The following is a 22209-nucleotide window of genomic DNA, read 5'->3' as shown; positions in this document are numbered from 1 at the left end:
GTCAATTTCTCCTCCTTGGAGTTTGAATTTGGTTCTGGGGCTCTTCAAGCTCCTTCGTTTGAACCTATGCATTCATTGACATTAAATTACTTTCTTGAATGTTTTGTTCCTTTTTGGCCATCTCTTCTGCCAGAAGAGTCTCTGAATTGTCTGCTCTTTCTTGTGAGTCTCCTTTTCTGATTTTTCATCAGGATAAGGAGGTGTTGCGAACTTCTTTTAAATTTTTACCTAAGGTTGTGAATTCCAACAACATTAGTAGAGAAATTGTGGTTCCTTCATTATGCCCTAATCCTAAGAATTCTAAGGAGAAATCATTGCATTCTTTGGATGTTGTTAGAGCTTTGAAATATTAATGTTGAAGCTACTAAGAACTTTCCGAAAGACTTCTAGTCTATTTGTCACTTTTCTGGTTCTAGAAAAGGCCAGAAAGCTTCTGCCATTTCTTTGGCATCTTGGTTGAAATCTTTAATTCATCATGCTATGTTGAGACGGGTAAAACTCCGCCTCAGAGGATTACAGCTCATTCTACTAGGTCAGTTTCTACTTCCTGGGCGTTTAGGAATGAAGCTTCGGTTGATCAGATTTGCAAAGCAAGCAACTTGGTCTTCTTTGCATACTTTTACTAAATTCCTACCATTTTTATGTGTTTTCTTCTTCCTGAAGCTGTTTTTGGTAGAAAAGTACTTCAGGCAGCTGTTTCAGTTTGAATCTTCCTGCTTATATTTTTAATATTAAACTTATTTTGGGTGGTGGATTATTTTCAGCGGAATTGGCTGTCTGTATTTTTTCCCTCCCTCTCTAGTGACTCTTGCGTGGAAGATCCACATCTTTGGGTAGTCATTATCCATACGTCACTAGCTCATGGATTCTTGCTAATTACATGAAAGAAAACATAATTTATGTAAGAACTTACCTGATGAATTCATTTCTTTCATATTAGCAAGAGTCCCCGCCCTTTTTGTGGTGGTTATGATTTTTTTATAAAGCACAATTATTCCAATTCCTTATTTTTTATGCTTTCGCTCTTTTTCTTATCACCCCACTTCTTGGCTATTCGTTTAAAACTGATTTGTGGGTGTGGTTGAGGGGTGTATTTATGGGCATTTTGAGGTTTGGGAAACTTTGCCCCTCCTGGTAGGAATGTATATCCCATACGTCACTAGCTCATGGACTCTTGCTAATATGAAAGAAATGAATTTATCAGGTAAGTTCTTACATAAATTATGTTTTTATCATATTCTAGAAGATGTCTTAAAAGTTGTATTTTATGAGGGACTAGTAGTATCAATCAATGAAATATATATGTCTGATGTATTCTGTATATCAGCTTATTTGATATACTGGCACATATTTCATTTCCTAGTCGCATCTTATCTAGAAATCTCATCTTCACCTCAGTGCTTCCTGTAATGTTCACTAGATTTCTGGAAAACAAAGAAAAAATTATTCATTTTGGAATGATTTAAGAATTTATATATACTAATGTAGTTATTCATTTAATTTATTACAAATCTGAATGCATTTCTCAGATCCATGGAAGTATACATTTTTATACAATATTTTACTTTACATTAAACACAAGTTGTAATTTAAAATGATTTCAGTTACAATATAATGTGTTCTGCTTGGCTCAGTTCAGCTGTGTATCTAACACAGCAGGGGTAACCAGCTCTGGCTATTTTCCCATTTGAGACGTATGTCTGAGCTTCATGTATTCAAACACAGCAGGGGTAATTAATTTTTTGAATATGTTTAAGCTTCAAAGAGATTTTTCCCAGACCTAGCGACTGTTCTTACAGGGGTCTGATAAGTTATTACCCATCTTGGGCAGGAAATCAACTTTAAACAGAGCAGCCATATATTAAACATCTCTTTGAAATAACTGCCTGAACTAATGAGACCAAATGTTTTCACTTTGTTCTCATTTGGATGTATTGTAATCAGGAAAAAGGGGGGTTGGGGCTGGTCTGTTATGAGACCAATTCACATCAAATTAGGTTTTTAGCTACAAAAAAAATGAAATATTAGATTCTACAATACATCTGTAGTTTATTTAATGTTACTCACAGATACCCTGATATTCAGGAAGGACTGGAGAAAGGTTTGTCAGTTAGTACTCTAAAAGATCAGATTTCTGCACTGTCTATTTTTTTGCAAGTCTTTTGCAACGTCTGGCAGATTTACCAGATGTTCAAGCTTTTGTTCAGGCCACAGTCAGAATCAGGCCTGCATTTAAACCTGTTGTTCCTTCTTGGAGCCTTAACCTACTTCTTTAAGTTTTGCAGTAGGCTCCATTTGAGCCGATGCATGTTGTTGATACAAAACTTTCCAAGATAACAATTTTATATTTCCTTGCTAATTCTTCTGCTCGCAGAGTTTCTTAGCTTTCAGCTCTGCAGTGTGATTTCCCCGTACCTTATTTTTCATGCAGATAAGGCAATCCTTCATACTAAATTAGGGTTTCTCCCTAAGGTGGTGTCGGATCAAAAGATTAATCAGGAAATTGTTGTCCTTCGTTTTGTCTTAATCCTTCTTCTCATAAGGAATTGCATAACCTGGATATTGTGCGTGCTCTAAAATGTTTCCTACAAGCTACTAAAGATTTTCAGCAATATTCTACCCTGTTTGTCGTTCTCTGGAAAACGTAAGGGTCAGAAGGCCACTTCTACTACTCTTTCCCTCCGGTTAAGAAGTATGATTCCTTTTGCTTATGAGACTGCTGGACAGCAACCTCCTAGGGCTGTCTTTTCACCTTAGGCTTTCAAAAATGAATCTTCTGTGGAACAGATTTGCAAGGCAGCAACATTGTCTTCTTTGCATACTTTTTAAAAATTCTACAAATTTGATACTTTTGCCTTGGCTGAGGCCTCTTTTGGGAGATAGGTTCTTTAGGGTGGTGGTGCCTTCTGTTTTAGGTCCTTCTGCCTTGTTTTCCCTCCCTGTTCATTCTGTGTCCTCTAGCTTGGGTACTGGTTCCCACTAGTAATTGGAATGTTGTTGTGGACTCCCCATGCCATAGGAAAGAAAACAAAATGCTTACCTGATAAATGTCTTTCTTTCCAGGCATGGAGAGTCCATGACCCCACCCTCTTTTTTTTTTCATTATAATTTGGCAGGTGTTTTTATTTTTTTAAAACCTTAGGCACCTTTTCACCTTTTGTGTTTCTTCTTTTTCCATTTTCCTTCGGTTGAATGACTGGGGATTATGGGTAAGGGAAGTTACACTTAACAGCTTTGCTGGGGTGCTCTTTGCCTTCTTCTGCTGGCCAGGAGTTGAATATTCCACTAGTAATTGTAATGACATCTTGGACTCTCCATGCCCGGAAAGAAAGAAATTGATCAGGTAAGCATAAATTTTGCTTTTATTTTACTTTAGATTAAGTTTTATTACATTTTAACTTTGCACTGTATTTTTTAACAGTGGGGGAGGGGGGAGAGAGAAGAAGCTAATTTGGTATTCCAATTGTATGCACAATTCAATAGGGAGTGGTCTATCATATACCATTCAAAGGCTATATGGGAGTGGGTCAAAATCATTGCCTATATTATCTGGAGGGAAGGGATTTCTTATATGAAAAAGGCCTGGTGTTTAAATTCCAGGGATAAAACCTCTAAGCTATGTCACCACATGAACTTTCTTTTCTTTTACAAGATATGACGAGTCCACGGATTTCATCCTTACTTATGGGATTACGCCTCCTGGTCAGCAGGAGGAGGCAAAGAGCACCACAGCAGAGCTGTATATATATATATATATATATAGCTCCTCCCTTCCCTCCCACTCAGTCATTCTCTTTGCCTGTGTAAGTGATAGGAAGAGGTAAAGTGAGGTGTTAGTTTAGATTCTTCAATCAAGAGTTTATTATTTTCAAATGGTGACCAGTGAGTACTATTTTTTCTCAGGGTGGAGCATCAGAGTTTCAGCAATGGGAACTGTGTAGTTTTCTACATTATCACTTCACTCCCCATGTTGGTGCTGCCCTGCTAATGGTCTTATAAGATGTCACATAAGATCCTATTTGCCCCCACAGACTTGCAGGAGGTGATGTAAAGAGTCCTCTTCTTCATGTGGGACAGGTTTGGATCAGCACTATGGTAAGTACAGTCTTTTTGTTTTCTGGGGAGAGTGTAGCTCAGAACAGACTGGACGTTAGCTGCTGCAACACAAGTGAGGTAATTAACTTACATAATAAAAGGTTTATTCCACTATCTGTTCCTCTTATTATCACTATTTACTTAATAATGCAGTGATGTATAATATGCAATGATTTGGTGTACTTATGCGATCCGTTTTTTTGCTAAGGGATCAGACACGGTCACACCTCTGAGCAGGCTGACGCTGGAGAAAGATGGTGTTTAAAGGGTTTTATTATACCTTTATTTGTGGCAAGGGTTGTCTTTGAGGAACACATTGGCTGTTAAATGATTCTGGTTTTCCCGACATTGATAATTTAATGCTGCGTTGGGTTTTTCTCTATAACGCCCACGAAGGGCGGGGCTTACTTCGCACACTTTGCTGCGCACTTGTATATTCCGGTCTCAGCAACGGGGGAGTACTACAGGAGCTCCTGTTGCTTCCTAGGTCCACTTGATTTGCCTTACTCACAAGCGGACTTAGGCAGTGTTTATTGGCCATTTTGTTGGTGTGAGGTAGGCGCCACAGCGGAGCTGTGGTCCGGTGCAGGGGTTAATTTTGGCAGAAGGTCTTTAATTGTTAACAATGTGAATAGACCTGGCTATAGCAACTACATATTAATTATTGTTAATTTGCAGTATAAAACTTATATCATAGAAATTGTATATAGTTTTTTCACATTTGCAAGAAAAAATTATGTCGTTTTAAAATTTAAAAGGCACAGTACAGTTTTTTAAATTTAAAGACACAGTACCTTTTTTTGTTATTTTATATATCTAACACGACCTATATTGCCCTTGTTTTTCTGTTTAACATGGCTGACCTACTGGAACAGACTGTGCTTTCAAAGACCCTATGGACAAGAAGTTGGAGGGTCTTCTGAAAAAGCTGTTTATTCATCAAGGTTTTCTATTACAACCAACGGCCTGCATTGTACCTGTTACCACTGCGGCCGCTTTTTGGTTTGATGCCTTAGAAGAGTCTCTTAAGACTGAGACTCCTTTAGAGGAAATAATGGATAGAATTAAGGCCCTTAAGCTGGCAAATTCTTTTTGTTACGGATGCCGCTTTCCAAATTGCAAAATTGGCGGGTAAAAATGCAGGTTTTTCCATTTTAGCACGCAGAGCCTTATGGTTAAAATCTTGGACTGTGGATGTGTCCTCTAAATCCAAGCTTTTGGCTATTCCTTTCAAAGGTAAGACCCTATTCGGCGCCTGACTTGAAAGAGATCATTTCTGACAGGAGGTAAGGGTCATCTCCTACCTCAGGATAAGACTTCTAAGCAGAGGGGTAGACAGAGTAATTTTCGTTCCTTTCGAAAATTCAAGGGAGTCCCCTCTTCCCCTTCCACTTCCACTGTTTTCCTTGAGTGTTTTCGCATCGGCTGGAGAGAAGTCGATTGCGAGCAAGGTCTCTCTACACAGATTGTCTTCTGGATTGCGGTTAGGTAGGGCACCTCAGACTGTCTGGGGTGTAGAGGACCAGAGGTTGTTTTTTCTTCTTGTTGAGATAAATTAACGCTTGGATTAAAAAAGTAGGGTTTCCATTTTTAAGTGACACGTTTATTTTTCTTTTGTTTCGTGGGGGAAAAAGATTTTATTCTCAAGCATTGGGACAAGTGTTTATTTATGTCTAGAGGCCCCAAATTTTTTTCACCTATGCAATTTTGTGCTAATTGTTTAAACATAAGATTTTGCCTGCTGAGCCAAATGTCTCTCAGGATGATGATGTTCAGGCAATGCCACAGCTTTCTACTTTAACGTCCCAAGCCTCAATGGTGTCACATGCAGTGCCCTGCAGTTCCTCTCAGCCCTCCTGGATGAGTTTATTTGCCTGCAGATATTGCTGCAAAGGTAGGTCTAGGCAAAGGTGGCATTATCTGCTTTTCCCATGTTTGGGAAGCGCAAGAGGAAATTTAAAGACTCGTAAGGTGTCTGTTCCGTCTGTGTCTATGCAGCTTGCACTCTCTCATAAGTCTGATGAGGGAGGATACTTCGGTAGCCTCTGAGGGGGAAATTACTGATTCGGACAGTATAATTCCTTAGTCTGATGCTGAAGAAGTAAACTTCAGATTTAAGCTTAAACACCTTTGTGTACTATTAAAGGAGGTATTAGCTACTTTGGACAACTCCGATATTCCTGTCGTTGTCAACCCTAGGAAATCTAGTAAACAATAAATACTATGATGTCCCTTCCCCTGTGGAAGTGTTTCCTGTTCCAGACCGTGTGACGGAGATTATTTCACAGGAATGGGAGAAGCCAGGGTATACCTTTTCTCCCTGTCTCCCATCTTTAAAAAATATGTTTCCTATTGCTGACTCCATTAAAGATTGATGGTGCATGGTGCCCTTAAGTAAAAGGGATTATTTCTATTTAAGGCACTTAAGGATCCCATGGACAAGAAGCTGGAGTCTTATTTTAAAAAAAGATGTATTTTCTTCAGGGTCTTCAATGGCAACCTGCAGTTTGTATTGGCACAGTTGAAAGTGCTGCATTTTATTGGTGCAATGCCTTGTCTGAATCAATTTTAGCTGAGACTCTGTTGGAAGAAATCCAGGATAGGCTCTCAAACTAGCCAATACCTTCATTTCTGTTGCTAACATACAAGTTATTAGACTGGGAGTCAAGATGTCTTGCTTCAACCTTCTTAGGCCCGAAGGGCGTTGTGGCTGAAATCTTGGTTAGCTATGTTACCTCTAAGTCCAAGCTTCTGGCGCTTCCTTACAAGGATAAAACATTGTTTGGACCTGGTCTGGCAGAAATTATTTCTGATATTATGGGTGGAAAAGGGTCTTTTCTACCACAAGACAACAAGAACAGGCCTAAAGGACATCAAAGTAATTTTCGTTCTTTTCGTAACTTCAAGGGTCAAAAAGTCTTTCGCTTCATCTTCCAAGCAGGAACAGTCCAGTCTTCTTGGAAACCCAATCAGTCTGGAGCAAGGATAAGCAATCAAAGAAACCTGCAGCTTAGTCTAAGTCGGGAGCGGGATCAAGTAAGGGGCAGACTTTCCCTGTTTTGTCAAGCTTAGATATGAGATGTCTCAGATCCTTGGGCAGTGGACATTATCTCAGGGTTACAAAATATAATTTCCAAATCTTTCCCTCCCAGGGGCAGATTCGACCTCTCAAGACTATCTGCAGATCGGTAAAAAGAGAGGCATTCTTGAACTGTGTTCAGAACCTGGGGGGTGATTTGTTCCAGTCCCTGTAAGAGAACAGGTCTAGATTTTATTAAATCTGTTTGTGATTCCCAAAAAAGAAGGAACTTTTCAACCCATTTTTGACCTGAAGTGTCTCAACAAATTTCTCAGGGTATCGTCCTTCAAAATGGGAAACCATTTGTTCCATTCTTCCTATGGTCCAAGAGGGTCAATTCATGATGACCATAGATCACTTCCTTGTAAAAGCCGTATGCTTACGGTGAAATGTACATTGGAACATCACAGCCACGCCTCCACTGTTAGTCACCAGGACAGGTATCGGGTGTTTCACTTACCATGCGGTCTTATAGGCATAGCATTTCAGCACGCCATCCGCTCCCACCCAGCAACTTAGGTGGACAGATACCCAAGAGACATTTTGTGAAGGGGCTCATTTGTGGATTTTTTATATATGTTTTTAAAGGTTTTTAAAATAAATTCTTCTAAAGCAGCGGCCTTATTTGGTGATATACTGGAAACCTGGCAGTATAAAGCCGGGTGTGCGTCTACTTGCAGAGCCTGGGTGGCTCTGTAAAGTGTGAGTAACACCTTGGCGGGACAATTGTGTGAATTATCACTAGTTCAAACATACTTCAACTATGTTCTTTTGTCTTTATTTTATTTAAGGCAAGAAATCACCTGAATCACTTACAATTGAAATATCCTGTGGATTCCTCTTAAAAAACATATATGAATTTTGTCAATATTCAAGTGATCACTGTGGTAACTGAACACCTTGAAAGAAAAAAAAATTCCCTTTATTTCTGTTACTACACAATTGGGCCTACTCCTATCTATATTATAACCCCCAAAAGTCTGTATGGGCCCCTATTTCACGTGTCACTACCCTTGATGATAATTTAGTCAGGAGATCAAAGTAACAGCAATGGTCACCTGCAATTTCAATATTATTTACTAAAATCTAAGCAAACATATACATGCTCTTGAGGTCATTTCTAAGAGGTGTGCCTTACCATGCAGACGCTGGTGTGAACGCTCCCGCCAAATCGCTGTGGAATTAGGAAATCCAACCTTTCTCCTAGGCAAGCAACTATGCGGAGTTACTATAGCTTTATCAGCGGTATACACCACGGATCAATCCGCTCCATCTTTGGCTCTTACCCAGATACTGATCCATAAGAAATGTGTATTAAAAAGTAAAAGAGAAATGGAAAGAAAGATCTTGACGAGATCACAACGTGCTGCAATGAAAGCTGAAAAGGCGAGCGTTATGTAAAGTTCAGAGGTGCTAGGGAATGGAATTCTTAAATATATGACAATTGGTAGCTGAGTATATCATCTGAATAGGGCTGGTAAGTATAAGTCCCTAGGGCCGGTCAAATATAGGTAAAAAGGGATAACGGCTGCAATATAGAGCCCTGAAAAGGGGAAGTGTCAATAGAGATTATGTAAACTGAATATATATATATAGAAGATTGTAACTTAATGAATATGAATAACCCTAATGGTCAGAGATATTGATTATTGTTCGGTTGCTATATGAGAGTGTGAATGTAAATTAGGACTGAAAAACTATTCTTTCTTATAATTTAGCCTTTTTTAGTCAGAAGAAAAGGCATGGGCTGATTATCTTAAGGAAGGACTGAGTCAATTGATTTTGGGAGTGAATGATGATATATTATTATATGCACCCTTAAACCTTATGCAAGAAGGTAAAATGTGGATGTGAAACCCATACAAACTCATCTTTTATCTGATAAAAAGGGGGAAAAGAAAGAAGAAATAGGAGGGAAGAGATGGGAAAGATGTAAAGTTGGCCCTGCTGTAGGGCATATCTGTATGCCAAACTAACTAGTATCTATACCCACCTGCTGGACAAATATTGCTGTACTATATTCCAAGGAAGAGCCAAGGGACATCACGTTGTAATTATTTACACACATTTTAATAATTTTTTTGTCTTCTCATTTGATATGCCTTTGACATTAAATTGTAACCTAATTTAAAGGTATAAGGTGCTGGGTATAAGATTAAAATTGTAAACACAATCTAATAAGATAAACATAGGATATATCATGGTAAATGGTGGAATTATTGATGCATACATATTTGTCTGCTATTAAAAGTAAATCCCCAGCCATGTCTTTCAAAAGGAACCAACAGGATAGGAAGAATAAAGCAAGTAGTTAACCTTCTTTAGATACAACATCATAAGATAATAGGATTAGGAAGAATAAAGACACATGGGTTAAACATTTTACAGAGGAAATCAAAACCATATCCAATGAGGTTAAATCCTTCTTTAGATACAACATCATAAGATAATAGGATTAGGAAGAATAAAGACACATGGGTTAAACATTTTACAGAGGAAATCAAAACCATATCCAATGAGGTTAAATCCTTTACAAATAGAATTTTAGAAGCAGAACAAAGAATCTCCTCTTTGGAAGACAAACAGGTTGAACAGGAGGGTTTAAGTCATGAAACAGCAAGTAGATTTTATGTTAAGTAAAGTTGAAGATTTAGAAAATCATTCCCGTAAGAAGATGAGGTCCCCCTGAAGATGCTAGTTTTAACAATCTAATAAACTTTGCAGCAGAAGATTTACCCAAAACTGCTACCATTAGTAGTAGAGAGAGCTCATAGAATGGGTGCAAAAAAAGTTAATCCAGATGGGACCAAAATCCCAAAAACGAGTATTTTATTAAACATTTAAATTATGGAGATAAGTAAATTTACTTTCGGCCAGATTACGAGTTTTGTCGGTAAAGACTTGCAAGCCTTTTTTTTTTTCCTGCGCTCACTTAAGCCAACGCTGGTATTACAAGTTTTCTGAATGGCTGCGTTAGCCTCAGAAAAGTGAGAGTTGAGCAAATTTAGCTCCACTTCTCACTGTAATACCAGTGTTGCTTACGGTAGCGGTAAGCTGGCTAAAACGAGCACGTGCACGATTTCCCCATAGGAAACAATGAGGCTGAGCTGGCTGAAAAACCTAACACCTGCAAAAAAGCAGCGTCCAGCTTCTAACACAGCCCCATTGTTTCCTATGGGGAAAAAAAAATATGTCTGCACCTAACACCCTAACATGAACCCCGAGTCTAAACACCCCTAATATTACACTTATTTACCCTAGTCTGCCACCCCCGACATCGTCGCCACCTACATTATATTATTAACCCCTAATCTGCCGCTCAGGACACCGCCGCCACCTACATTATAGTTATTAACGCCTAATCTTCTGCCCCCAACGTCGCCGCAACCTAACTACACTTATTAACCCCTAATCTGCCAACCGGACATCACCGCAAACACTAGTTCATTTTTATTAACCCCTAATCTGCCTGCCCTAACATTGCCGACACCTACTTACATTTATTAACCCTAATCTACCACCACCAATGTCGCCGCTACTATAATAAAGTTATTAACCCCTAAACCTAAGTCTAACCCTAACCATAACACCCCCCAATTTAAATATAATTTAAATACATCTAAATAAAATAAGTACAATTAAAAAATTATTCCTATTTAAAACTAAATACTTACCTGTAAAATAAACCATAAGATAGCTACAATATAACTAATAATTACATTGTAGCTATCATGATTTATTTTTATTTTATTGGCAATTTTGTATTTATTTTAACTAGGTAGAATAGTTATTAAATAGTTATTAACTATTTAATAACTACCTAGCTAAAATAAGTACAAAATTACCTGTAAAATAAATCCTAACCTAAGTTACAATTACACCTAACACCACTATCATTAAATAAATTACCTAAACTACCCTACAATTAATTACAATTAAATACAATAAACTAAATTACGAAAAAAAATAAACACTAAATTACAGAAAATATAAAAAATTACAAGAAGTTTAAAACTAATTACACCTAATCTAATCACCCTAATAAAATAAAAAAGCCCCCCAAAATAATAAAATTCCCTACCCTACGCTAAATTACAAATAGCCCTTAAAAGGGCCTTTTGCAGGGCATTGCCCCAAAGTAATCGACTCTTTTACCAGCCCTTAAAAGGGCTTTTTGCGGGGCATTGCCCCAAAGTAATCAGCTCTTTTACCTGTAAAAAAAAGAAATACAATACCCCCCCCAACATTACAACCCACCACCCACTCACCCCTACTCTAAAACCCACCCGATCCCCCCTTAAAAAACACTACCCCATTAAAGATCACCCTACCTTGAGCCGTCTTCACCCAGCCGGGCACCACTGGTCATCCGATGGGTCAGAAGAGGACATCCGGACCGGCAGAAGTCTTCATCCTATCCGGGCAGAAGAGACATCCGGACCGGTAGACATCTTCATCCAAGCGGCATTTTCTATCTTCATCCATCTGACGAGGAACGGCTCCATCTTGAAGACATCCGGCGCGGAACATCCTTCTAGGCCGACGGACTAATGACGAATGAATATTCCTTTAAATGACGTCATCCAAGATGGCGTCCCTTGAATTCCGATTCGCTGATAGGATTCTATCAGCCAATCGGACTTAAGGTAAGAATAGAATGCGAGGTCAATTCTATTGGCTGATCCAATCAGCCAGTTGGATTGAACTTCAATCCGATCGGCTGATTAAATAAACCAATCAGATTTTTCCTACCTTAATTCCGATTGGCTGATAGAATCCTATCAGCCAATCGGAATTCGAGGGACGCCATCTTGGACGACGTCATTTAAAGTAATATTCATTTGTCGTTAGTCCGTTGGCCTAGAAGGATGTTCCGCGCAGGAGGTCTTCAAGATGGAGCCGTTCCTCGTCGGATGGATGAAGATAGAAGATGCCGCTTGGATGAAGATGTCTACCGGTCCGGATGTCCTCTTCTGCCCGGATAGGATGAAGACTTCTGCCGGTCCGGATGTCCTCTTCTGACCCATCGGATGACCAGTGGTGCCCAGCTGGGTGAAGACGTCTCAAGGTAGGGTGATCTTCAATGGGGTAGTGTTAGGTTTTTTAAGGGGGGGATCGGGTGGGTTTTAGAGTAGGGGTGTGTGGGTTGTAATGTTGGGGGGGGTATTGTATTTCTTTTTTTTACAGGTAAAGAGCTGATTACTTTGGGGCAATGCCCCGCAAAAAAGCCATTTTAAGGGCTGGTAAAAGAGCTGATTACTTTGGGGCAATGCCCCGCAAAAGGCCCTTTTAAGGGCTATTTGTAATTTAGTGTAGGGTAGGGAATTTTATTATTTTGGGGGCTTTTTATTTTATTAGGGGGATTAGATTAGGTGTAATTAGTTTAAACTTCTTGTAATTTTTTTTATTTTCTGTAATTTAGTGTTTATTTTTTTTCGTAATTTAGTGTTTTGTTTTTTTCGTAATTTAGTTTATTGTATTTAATTGTAATTAATTGTAGGTAGTTTAGGTCATTTATTTAATGATAGTGTAGTGTTAGGTATAATTGTAACTTAGGTTAGGATTTATTTTACAGGTAATTTTGTACTTATTTTAGCTAGGTAGTTATTAAATAGTTAATAACTATTTAATAACTATTCTACCTAGTTAAAATAAATACAAAGTTGCCAGTAAAATAAAAATAAATCATGATAGCTACAATGTAATTATTAGTTATATTGTAGCTATCTTATGGTTTATTTTACAGGTAAGTATTTAGTTTTAAATAGGAATAATTTATTTAATTGTAGTTATTTTATTTAGATGTATTTAAATTATATTTAAATTAGGGGGGTGTTATGGTTAGGGTTAGACTTAGGTGTAGGGGTTAATAACTTTATAATAGTAGGGGCGACGTTGGTGGTGGCAGATTAGGGTTAATAAATGTAAGTAGGTGTCGGCGATGTTAGGGCAGGCAGATTAGGGGTTAATAAAAATTACCTAGTGTTTGCGAGGCGGGAGTGCGGCGGTTTAGGGGTTAATACATTTATTAAAGTAGCGGTGATGTCCGGTCGGCAGATTAGGGGTTAATAAGTGTAGTTAGGTTGTGGCGACGTTGGGGGCGGCAGATTAGGGGTTAATAACTATAATGTAGGTGTTGGCGATGTTAGGGGCAGCAGATTAGGGTTTCATAAGTATAATGTATGTGGCGGCGATGTCCGATCGGCAGATTAGGGGTTAAAAATATTTATTTTAGTGTTTGCGATGTGGGGGGCCTCGGTTTAGGGGTTAATAGGTAGTTTATGGGTGTTAGTGTACTTTTTAGCACTTTAGTTAAGAGCTTTATGTTCCGGCTGACTTTTATATGCGGTAGGAGTCTGGACAGGAAAGGGTCTACCGCTCACTTCTTCCAAGACTCGTAATACCGGCGTTAGGCAAATCCCATAGAAAAGATAGGATATGCAATTGACGTAAGGGGATTTGCGGTAGCTTCGAGTCCGCGGAAAGAAAAGTGAGCGGTGTGCCTCTACCTGTCAGACTCGTAATAACAGCGTTAGATAAAAAGCAGCGTTGGGACCTCTCAACGCTGCTTTTTAAGGCTATCGCAAAACTCGTAATCTGGCAGTTAGTTTGTAATCGGAAACGGACAAATTGTTTAAATGATAACAAAAAAATTCTTATATTTCATGATTTTTCATTTGAAACAATCTTTCTGCACCTAATTTTAAAAGAAGCTACAATTCTCTACGTTTTGTTTTCTTCTGTTCCCTCCTTCCTGTTAGTATACAAACACAATGCTGAATTGTTTAAACTGATATATAATGAATCAGCATAAATTTATATCATGGAACATGGGCATCATCTCACCTATTAAAAGAAAGCTATTCTTAAGCATTTAAAAATAATGGCAGATATAGCTTTTCTACAGGAAACACAGAGGAAAGAAAAAGAACTGCAAAATTTGAAAGTAGATTGGGTTGGTGAGGTGATTGTTGCCCCATGTTCCTTTACAAAACGTGAAGTTGCAATCTTATTTAATAAACATCTTTATTATAAAATAATTTCACAAATAATAGATACACAAGAACGCTTTATTATCATAAATATTGAGATGGCAGGAGAAAAATATATAGTTTGTAATGTGTATGCTCCACCTATTTTTGATTCTTTATTCTGGGAGAACCAACAATTGAGACTAATAGAACAACCACATATGAATTTAATAACTGGAGGAGATTTTAATTTTATTCCTAATGCTATCCTAGATAGATTTTATCTCAAGGGAAAACAATCTATAAGGAAAGCATCTAAGAAAAATAATAATATATTTAACTCTTTTTAAGGGAATTAAAGCTACGAGATATTTGGAGATTAAATAATCTGGATAAATGTGACTATACATGTATTTCGAAAGTGCATAGGGCACAGTCTCAGATTGATTTGTTTCTTATTTCTGAAAGATTATTAAACATAATTAAGAAGTCAGAAATTCTGCAAATCACGCTCCCATTAGCTTGTGTAGAAGGAATACGATTCATTTCCTAAGATCTCTGGTCTCAAATGTTTTTGTTTTTTTAAATTAAATTTTATTCATTTTCAAATACACAAGATGTACAATATTCAAACGGGCTATAAATATACATAAAGAAAAAGAGCCCGGGGTACGCATGAGGAGACAATCATAAGATCTATATACATGAATGTATTTACTACAACTATAATTGTGTACAATATTTTAAGTTTAATTTTACAGTCACTTCCAGACTTTCCCATGTGTCGTTTCTTAACAGGGTATCTTGTCCTGAAATACCTTAATTCACTTTTCAATATACATGCTGTAGAATATCCAGAGTGGCCAAAATGTAAATATACATAAAAAGAGCCTGGAATACACATAAAATATAGTCAAGAGAAACAAAAACATATACAGGTATATATCTTTACTATCCATTGTACATATACTATCTTAGGGGGGCAAAAAGAAAAAATAAAGTTTGTTACATCATAATATATATATATTGTTAACTATTTATAACATACATTCTTGTACTATTTGATTTTAGTTTTATATTTACTTCTAAGATTCCTATGTATCAATTCTTTTACTTGAATATTTTACGGATACTGAGGAGGAGGACATGGGCAGGAAAAAAAAAGGGGGGGGAATAAATATAGTCAAAATAATCCACTCTCCAGCCCTCCCCCTCCCACCCCCTTTGCTCCCCTTATCCCTTATCATTAAATCCATCTGCCTTATTTACATAGATCCTACCAATCTGGTCTGTCATTCTGCCCAAAAATTTGGAAAATGAGCTGCATTAATGTGCTGTAAAACATACTTATTAATTGAACTTGTATATTCTCAGGTAAAGATTGGATAACTAGTATCCATTTATTAAAGAAACCTTTTAATTGCCGATTGGTAGGATATTGTAATGAATGTTCCATCGTGTACTGTACTAATAAAACCTTTTTACATTCAATACATTTTGGAATTCTAGGTGTTTTCCATTTCTTGAGAATAAGATTTCTTATCATTAATATAATTGTATTATTATTATTATTATACTTTATTTATGAAGCGCCATCATATTCCGCAGCGCTGTCCATGGATACAGATCATTTAAATAAAACAATAGTATAAAACTTCTAAGACTAAGAGACAGGACAGAATTTACAAACACATACAGGAGGAATCGAGGGCCCTATTCCCGTGGGAACTTACAATCTAGAAGGGTAGGAGGTTGAGAAACAGGAGGTGAGGACTGCAAGATTGAGAAAGATGTTAATGCAGAGTTACCTAAATGTTGTTAGGTAAAAGGAATATTATTGAGTTGGGTGGTAGGCTTCTCTGAACAGAAAAGTCTTCAGAGAGCATTTAAAGGAAGAAAGATTTGGGCAAAGCCTGACAGCATGAGGGAGAGTGTTCCAGAGGGTAGGTGCTGCATGACAGAAGTCATGCAGTCTATCATGAGAGGAGGTGATAGTCGCAGAAGCAAGGAGCAGGTCATTGTTGGATCTTAGTGGGTGGGCTGGAGTATACTTGTTGAATAGAGAGGATAGGTAGAGGGGAGCGGAGTTGGTGAGCGCTTTGTATGCAAGGGTGAGAATTTTGAATTTAATTCTGCTGTGTATGGGGAGCCAATGAAGGGACTCGCAGAGAGGTGCAGCAGATACAGAGCAACGGGAAAGGTGGATCAGCCTGGCAGAGGCATTTAGGATGGATTGAAGAGGGGAAAGGCGGGAAAAAGGAAGGCCAGTAAGTAGGTTATTGCAGTAATAAAGTCGGGAAATAACAAGGGAGTGGATTATTTGCTTTGTGGTGTTAGCGCACAGAAAAGGTCGAATCTTGGAAATTTTGCGTAGATGGTTGCGGCAGGATGTAGAAAGTGATTGGATATGGGGGGTGAAGGATATATTTGAGTCAAGTGTAACTCCGAGGCAGCAGACTTGGTGCGATGGGGAAATGGTGATGCCGTTAACAGGGATAGAGAAGTCACAGGTCGGCGTAGAGCTTGAGGGGGGGATAAGAATGAGCTCAGTCTTGGACATGTTAATCTTTAGGTGATGAGAGGCCATCCAGGAAGAAATACCAGATAAGCAGTTGCTGACATGAGAAAGGACAGAGGGAGAGAGAGCAGGGGTGGAGAGGTAGATCTGGGTGTCATCAGCATAGAGGTGATATTTGAAGCCATAACTGTTGATAAGTTTACTCAGAGAAGAGATATAAATGGAGAAGAGTAGAGGACCCAGAACAGATCCTTGAGGTACTCCAACAGACAGAGGCATTAGAGAGGAGGAGTCATTGGCAAATGACACAGAAAAAGACCTGTGAGAAAAATAAGAGTGAAACCAGGAAAGAGCAGTGCCACAGAAGCCAAAAGAGCTAAGGGTCTGTAGGAGGAGGGGGTGGTCAACTGTGTCGAAGGCAGCTGAGAGGTCAAGTAGGATGAGTATGGAGTAGTGGGCAATATTTTTAGCAGAGAGAAGATCGTTCATAACCTTGGTAAGGGCAGTCTCAGTTGAGTGTTTGGGGCGGAATCCGGATTGCAGGGGGTCAAGCAAGGAGTTGGCGGACAGGAAGTGGATTAGGCGATTGTAAACTAGTTTTTCAAGGAGTTTTGATGTTAGTGGGAGCAGTGATATCGGGCGGTAGCTTTCAGGAGATGGGAAAGAAGATGGGAATGAGCCGGTAGAAAGAGATAGGTTGAAGATGTGTGTAAGAGCAGGAGTGAGGGTAGAAGATAGGGAGGGTATTAGATGGGAAGGTATAGGGTCGAGTGGGCAGGTAGTGAGGCGTGAGGAAGATAGCAAGGAGGAAACTTCATTCTCAGTGGCTGGATGGAGGATGCAGAGGTTGATAGAGGGAGTAGCAGGGCCTGTTGATGGAGTATTGCAGGTTGGTGTTGGGATGTTGCTCCGGATAGAATGTGTTTTGTTTAAAAAGTAGTCTGCCAAGTCTTGAGCACTAAAGACAGATGAGGGGGGTGGAGCAGGAGGGTAGAGGAGAGAGTTAAAGGTGGACAAGAGTCGTTTAGGGTTTGAGGAAAGAGGAGATATAAGGGAGGAGAAGTAGGTTTGCTTGGCTAAGTGAAGGGCACAAGTGTATGAATGAAGCATAAACTTATAGTGTATGAAGATATGTAATCGAGATAGGTTTTGGATATATATTACTACTTAGAATAGTTTGCAATGACTCTTTTGTCACTCACATGTTTAGAATATATTTATTGATGAATAGGCACCAAAATATTGCTAGTTGTATCACATAGGTTAATTTTATTAGTTGTTATAAGCATTACAAATAATATAGAATTTTTTGTTATACATCAAAATACTACTTAGATAGTATACACAGTACATGAATAATTATCATTCACCACTATGGGACAGTTTACTTATCTGTCTATATTTTTTTTATATATATAGCACATTTAGATGCTTCTACACTAGATTTAATCACTATTATGTTATGTTAAGTACACCTTATTTTGGAGTTGTTTATTATAATGATTTAGATGTTTACAGGACGTATCATTTATTTATTATATTTATTTTTTACACTTATATCAGTAGTTATTATAGAAGGTTCCAATACCTATTGCTTCATTGGATATAGGGGTACATTGTGATGCATAATATTTTCACACATTGATCTTTTGGTCATATCAATTTTATTTATATCATAGCAATTTTTAGTATAGGATTTATTGTCCATTATAGGAAACCTTAATGCATATTTAGATAGTCCATTGAGGCATAGATAAATATAGTTGATGACAAATAATAATTCCTGACAATTATAAACTCTTAGATTTAAATAACCTTTATATCTAGGCTCCTTAAGTATTATTCTACAAATTGGTTATTAGGTCAGAGCATAAGTTTGATATAAAAGTGTTGGTTATGCAGGACTGGGGCATGGGCGGTGAAGTGATTATCTGTCTTTTGAAACAATAAACAAATTCAGGTAGACTGTCCCTTTAAATCTGTGCCTCATTGGTCTGAGCAAAGGAAACCAGGAATATTGATTCCACCAGGATTTTCAATGTGTGTATCTCTGAACTGCTCTCTATTTAAAGACCTTTAGAATTTAATAGCATTTTGCAATATACCTCCCTTAGCAAAAAAAGCTTCTAGTAAAAGGTATGACTGGTTTCCAGCAGCACATTTTCAGTGAGAAGCTCAATCTGAATCATGAAATAAACATTTGGGGCTTCATGTCCCTTTAATATGGATTATGAGGAAAGTAAAACTGTAAGGACATGAAAGCCAAAATAAATTGTTAGGGTCAGACAGAGCATGCAGTTTTGAACTAATGATTAATTTGCTTCTGTTGCCTAATTTACTTTGTTCACTTGACATCTTTGGTTGAAGGGCATTCCTAGGTAGGTTCAGCAGCAGCAGCGGCTGTGCACTACTGGGAGCTAGCTGCTGATTGGTGGTTGCACATAGATGCCTCTTGCAATTGGCTCACTTTATGCTAACTCCCAGTCATGCATTACTGCTCTTGAGATTACTATTTGTTGAACTCCTCTGCAGGGGTTACACATATAGATATATATATAAGCAACAACGCACTTTAGAGCATTTTCTTTGTGCACTATTGTGTCCCTTTAGAGGAAAACAAAACATAACACTATAAAATGCTTCCTCTATACCTCTCCCCTTGAGACAAACAACATTCAATAGACTTTTCAAGGGGTGTGTCCCAGGTCTGTTAAACAATGCATAATGTGCAAACAAAAATCACAGTTGAAATAAACTAACATACAAGCAAATAAACTAACATCCTATAAAATTTGGGGGATATACATTATGAATTACAAATTTTGATATATAAAATAATTTGGAACATGGTGTTGATGATGAACTGTATATGGTAGGAAAACTGCTGTGAATATATCATACATTGTATAATATGAATGTGAAAGAATGTTTTATATTCATGATTACATTGTTTTCACATGTTTAGAGATTATTGTTTAGAATTATTAGGTGTATATGAATTGCTGTATAGATTTTCATTTTATGCCTTTGTTTTATTTTAACACACAAGACTGACACCTTTGCAATTAAACACTGAAACAGTCAGGTGTTGAAGGTTACCAATTAAGCGTACACGCCCTTAGGATAGAGAGGAAAAATGTTAGTTGGCACTAGATAGTAGGTATATAAAGCAGGACAGTAGCAGGGTAAGAAATATGCCTGAGGAAAAGGCGTATGAGCCGAGAAACGCGTTGCATTTACAGGGGGATTGACTGTATGCCCCTAGTTCACTCCTTTGTACATGTATTTTAATTTGTTTTTAATGAATAGTATTTTTTAATTTGTAAAAATACTCTTGTGAGTGATTTTACCTGCCTGCACCTGCTTGGAGTGGAACCTAACACACAGAAGTCTGCCACTTTTGGATATTGGTGGTGAGCTGACACACCTTACCACAATATGCCTTGCTTGCTCCTACTAGCACATAAGTGTGCTCATCTTACATGTGAGTACCCAATATTCCTTTGTGCTAAGTCAAACACCATACCCTTTGTGATCTGCACAATTTGGTGCTTTTCCTGTGTTTTATCTTTCTACTACAGTTAATGACTGATATCCTCTGTGGGTGAGCTGTCACACTTGATAAAATCTGCAGCCTGTCCCTACAAGCACATAGGTGTGCTCCAGAGCCTTGTGAGTACCCATTTGGCTTTTTTCTGTGGCTTTGTGCTTATTTGATGATGCTACACATGAGGCACCCCTTTGTTTTGTCTTTTATATAGTATCTCTGGACCATTGTTGGTGAGGAGGAGGCTGCCATCATTGGGAAGAAAGATACACTTCTTAGTCTGAAATTGAACTTTCCTTTAATATGCCAAATTGCTGGCAATTCTAATTGTATCTATATGCTCATATATCATTGAGGTTATTACTAGCTATTTATTAGCGCTCACCCTTTTGTTGTGTAGATAGTGTATGAAGTCAGGTTCAGAGTAAGTTTTCCTCCAGACACGCTCAGCCGTACGGGAGCATTTTTGCAAATAGCGTGTTTGCTGAGATTGCTGACGGCGTGATGTTTTGCGCAGCTGGGGAGGGTCAAGTGTGTCTAGTGCAGAGGAGAGAGTTTTGTTATAGTGGGATGTTGCGAGATCAGGGCAGGTTATGGTGGAAGTGTGAGGGAGGAGATCTTGAATAGTTTTTGAAAATTGGAGCGGATCCACAGCATACAGATTTCTACAGCTGCGGGGGCGGGATGGAGGAGTTGGTTTAGCTGTTGCATTAGGAAAATACCAGGTCAATGGAGTGTCCATCACGGTGGGTAGGGAATAGGGCGGATTGACCGAAGGAGGATGTAAGTGAAAGAAGTTTTAGAGGCAGCAGGGGCAGATGGGTTGTCAATGGGAATGTTGAAGTCCCCAAGAATTAGGGTTGGTATATTTGTAGAGAGAAAGTGAGGAAGCCAGGCGGCAAAGTTGTCAAGGAAATGGGAGGTAGGTACAGGAGGGCGATAGATGACTGCCACTTTGAGGGAGAGGGGGGAGAACAGGCGAATACAGTGGACTTCAAAGGAAGAGAAGGAGAGAGATGGGATTGGAGGTAGGTACTGATAAGTGCAAGAGGGGGAGAGCAGGATCCCAACACCACCGCCACGTTTCTCACCTGGCCTAGGGGTATGGCTAAAGTGAAGACCATTATTTGTGAGAGCAGCAGTGGAAACTGTGTCAGAAGGAGATAGCCAGGTTTCGGTAATTGCTAAAAGGGTGAAAGAATTTGAAATAAACAGGTCATGAATGGTTTTAAGTTTATTGCAGACAGAGCGAGAGTACCATAGTGCGCATGTGAAAGGAGTGTGTGCGTATGGGATGCATTTGATGGAGATGAGGTTATGTGTGTTGCTTTTATTAAAGTTACAATAAGGAGTGCATGATTGGGTAATGGTGGGAATAAGTGTGGGCCCAGGATTTGGAGAGATGTCGCCTGATGCTAATAGCAGCAAGATGGAAAGTAAGAGTAGGTGAGAATGAGATTTATATCAGTGGGGGCATTTCTGTGAGGTGGTGCAGTTTAGTGACATAGATTTTAAAATAGAAAGTAGTTCATGAGAGCTAAGGTAAGGAGAGAGGGGCCAATATAAACTGCCTGTGGAGAAGGGTAAGGTATGAGCATGTGAGCTGATCTTAAATATATAGGGCTTCTGAAGACAGCTGAGTTAGATCAATTAACTAAGTGGAGACAGGGGGATGAGTAACACACAGGTGAGACAATTAAGAACTAAAACTAGATCAAAGGGATAGATGCACATAAAACAAAATTGGGTGGGGATTAGTCAATTAATTAAGCTAAGTTAAAAAATTAGGAAATGCAAATGCTGGGGACAGGGTGTGATCAGATACAGGCATAGAAGGAAGTTTAGATGGGGGACATACCATAGAATGTTATAAAGCAGTGTTAAAAAAGATCCAGGAAGAAACAGCAGTTTGGATAGGGGACATACCATAGAATGTTATAAAGCAGTGTTAAAGGACCAGTCAACACATTAGATTTGCATAATCAACAAATGCAAGATA

The 22209-nt window shown here is 38.5% G+C and overlaps 1 protein-coding gene across 1 annotated transcript in view; it reads right to left on the bottom strand.

Annotated features, from left to right (window-relative positions):
• Window positions 1–1256: 1256 nt before the first annotated feature.
• Window positions 1257–22209, bottom strand: part of SETD9 (SET domain containing 9) — a 120226-nt gene continuing 99273 nt past the window's right edge. The window contains exon 6 of the mRNA XM_053701288.1: window positions 1257–1424. Coding sequence (XP_053557263.1) covers window positions 1289–1424 — 136 coding nt within the window. The 3' untranslated portion in view covers window positions 1257–1288. The remainder of the gene's footprint in view (window positions 1425–22209) is intronic.

Source organism: Bombina bombina, chromosome 2 (assembly GCF_027579735.1).
Source record: "Bombina bombina isolate aBomBom1 chromosome 2, aBomBom1.pri, whole genome shotgun sequence".
In the NCBI taxonomy this organism is placed as follows: Eukaryota; Metazoa; Chordata; class Amphibia; order Anura; family Bombinatoridae; genus Bombina; species Bombina bombina.
Note: the sequence above shows the minus strand (reverse complement) of the source record. Positions and strands in the feature narration are given on the sequence as shown.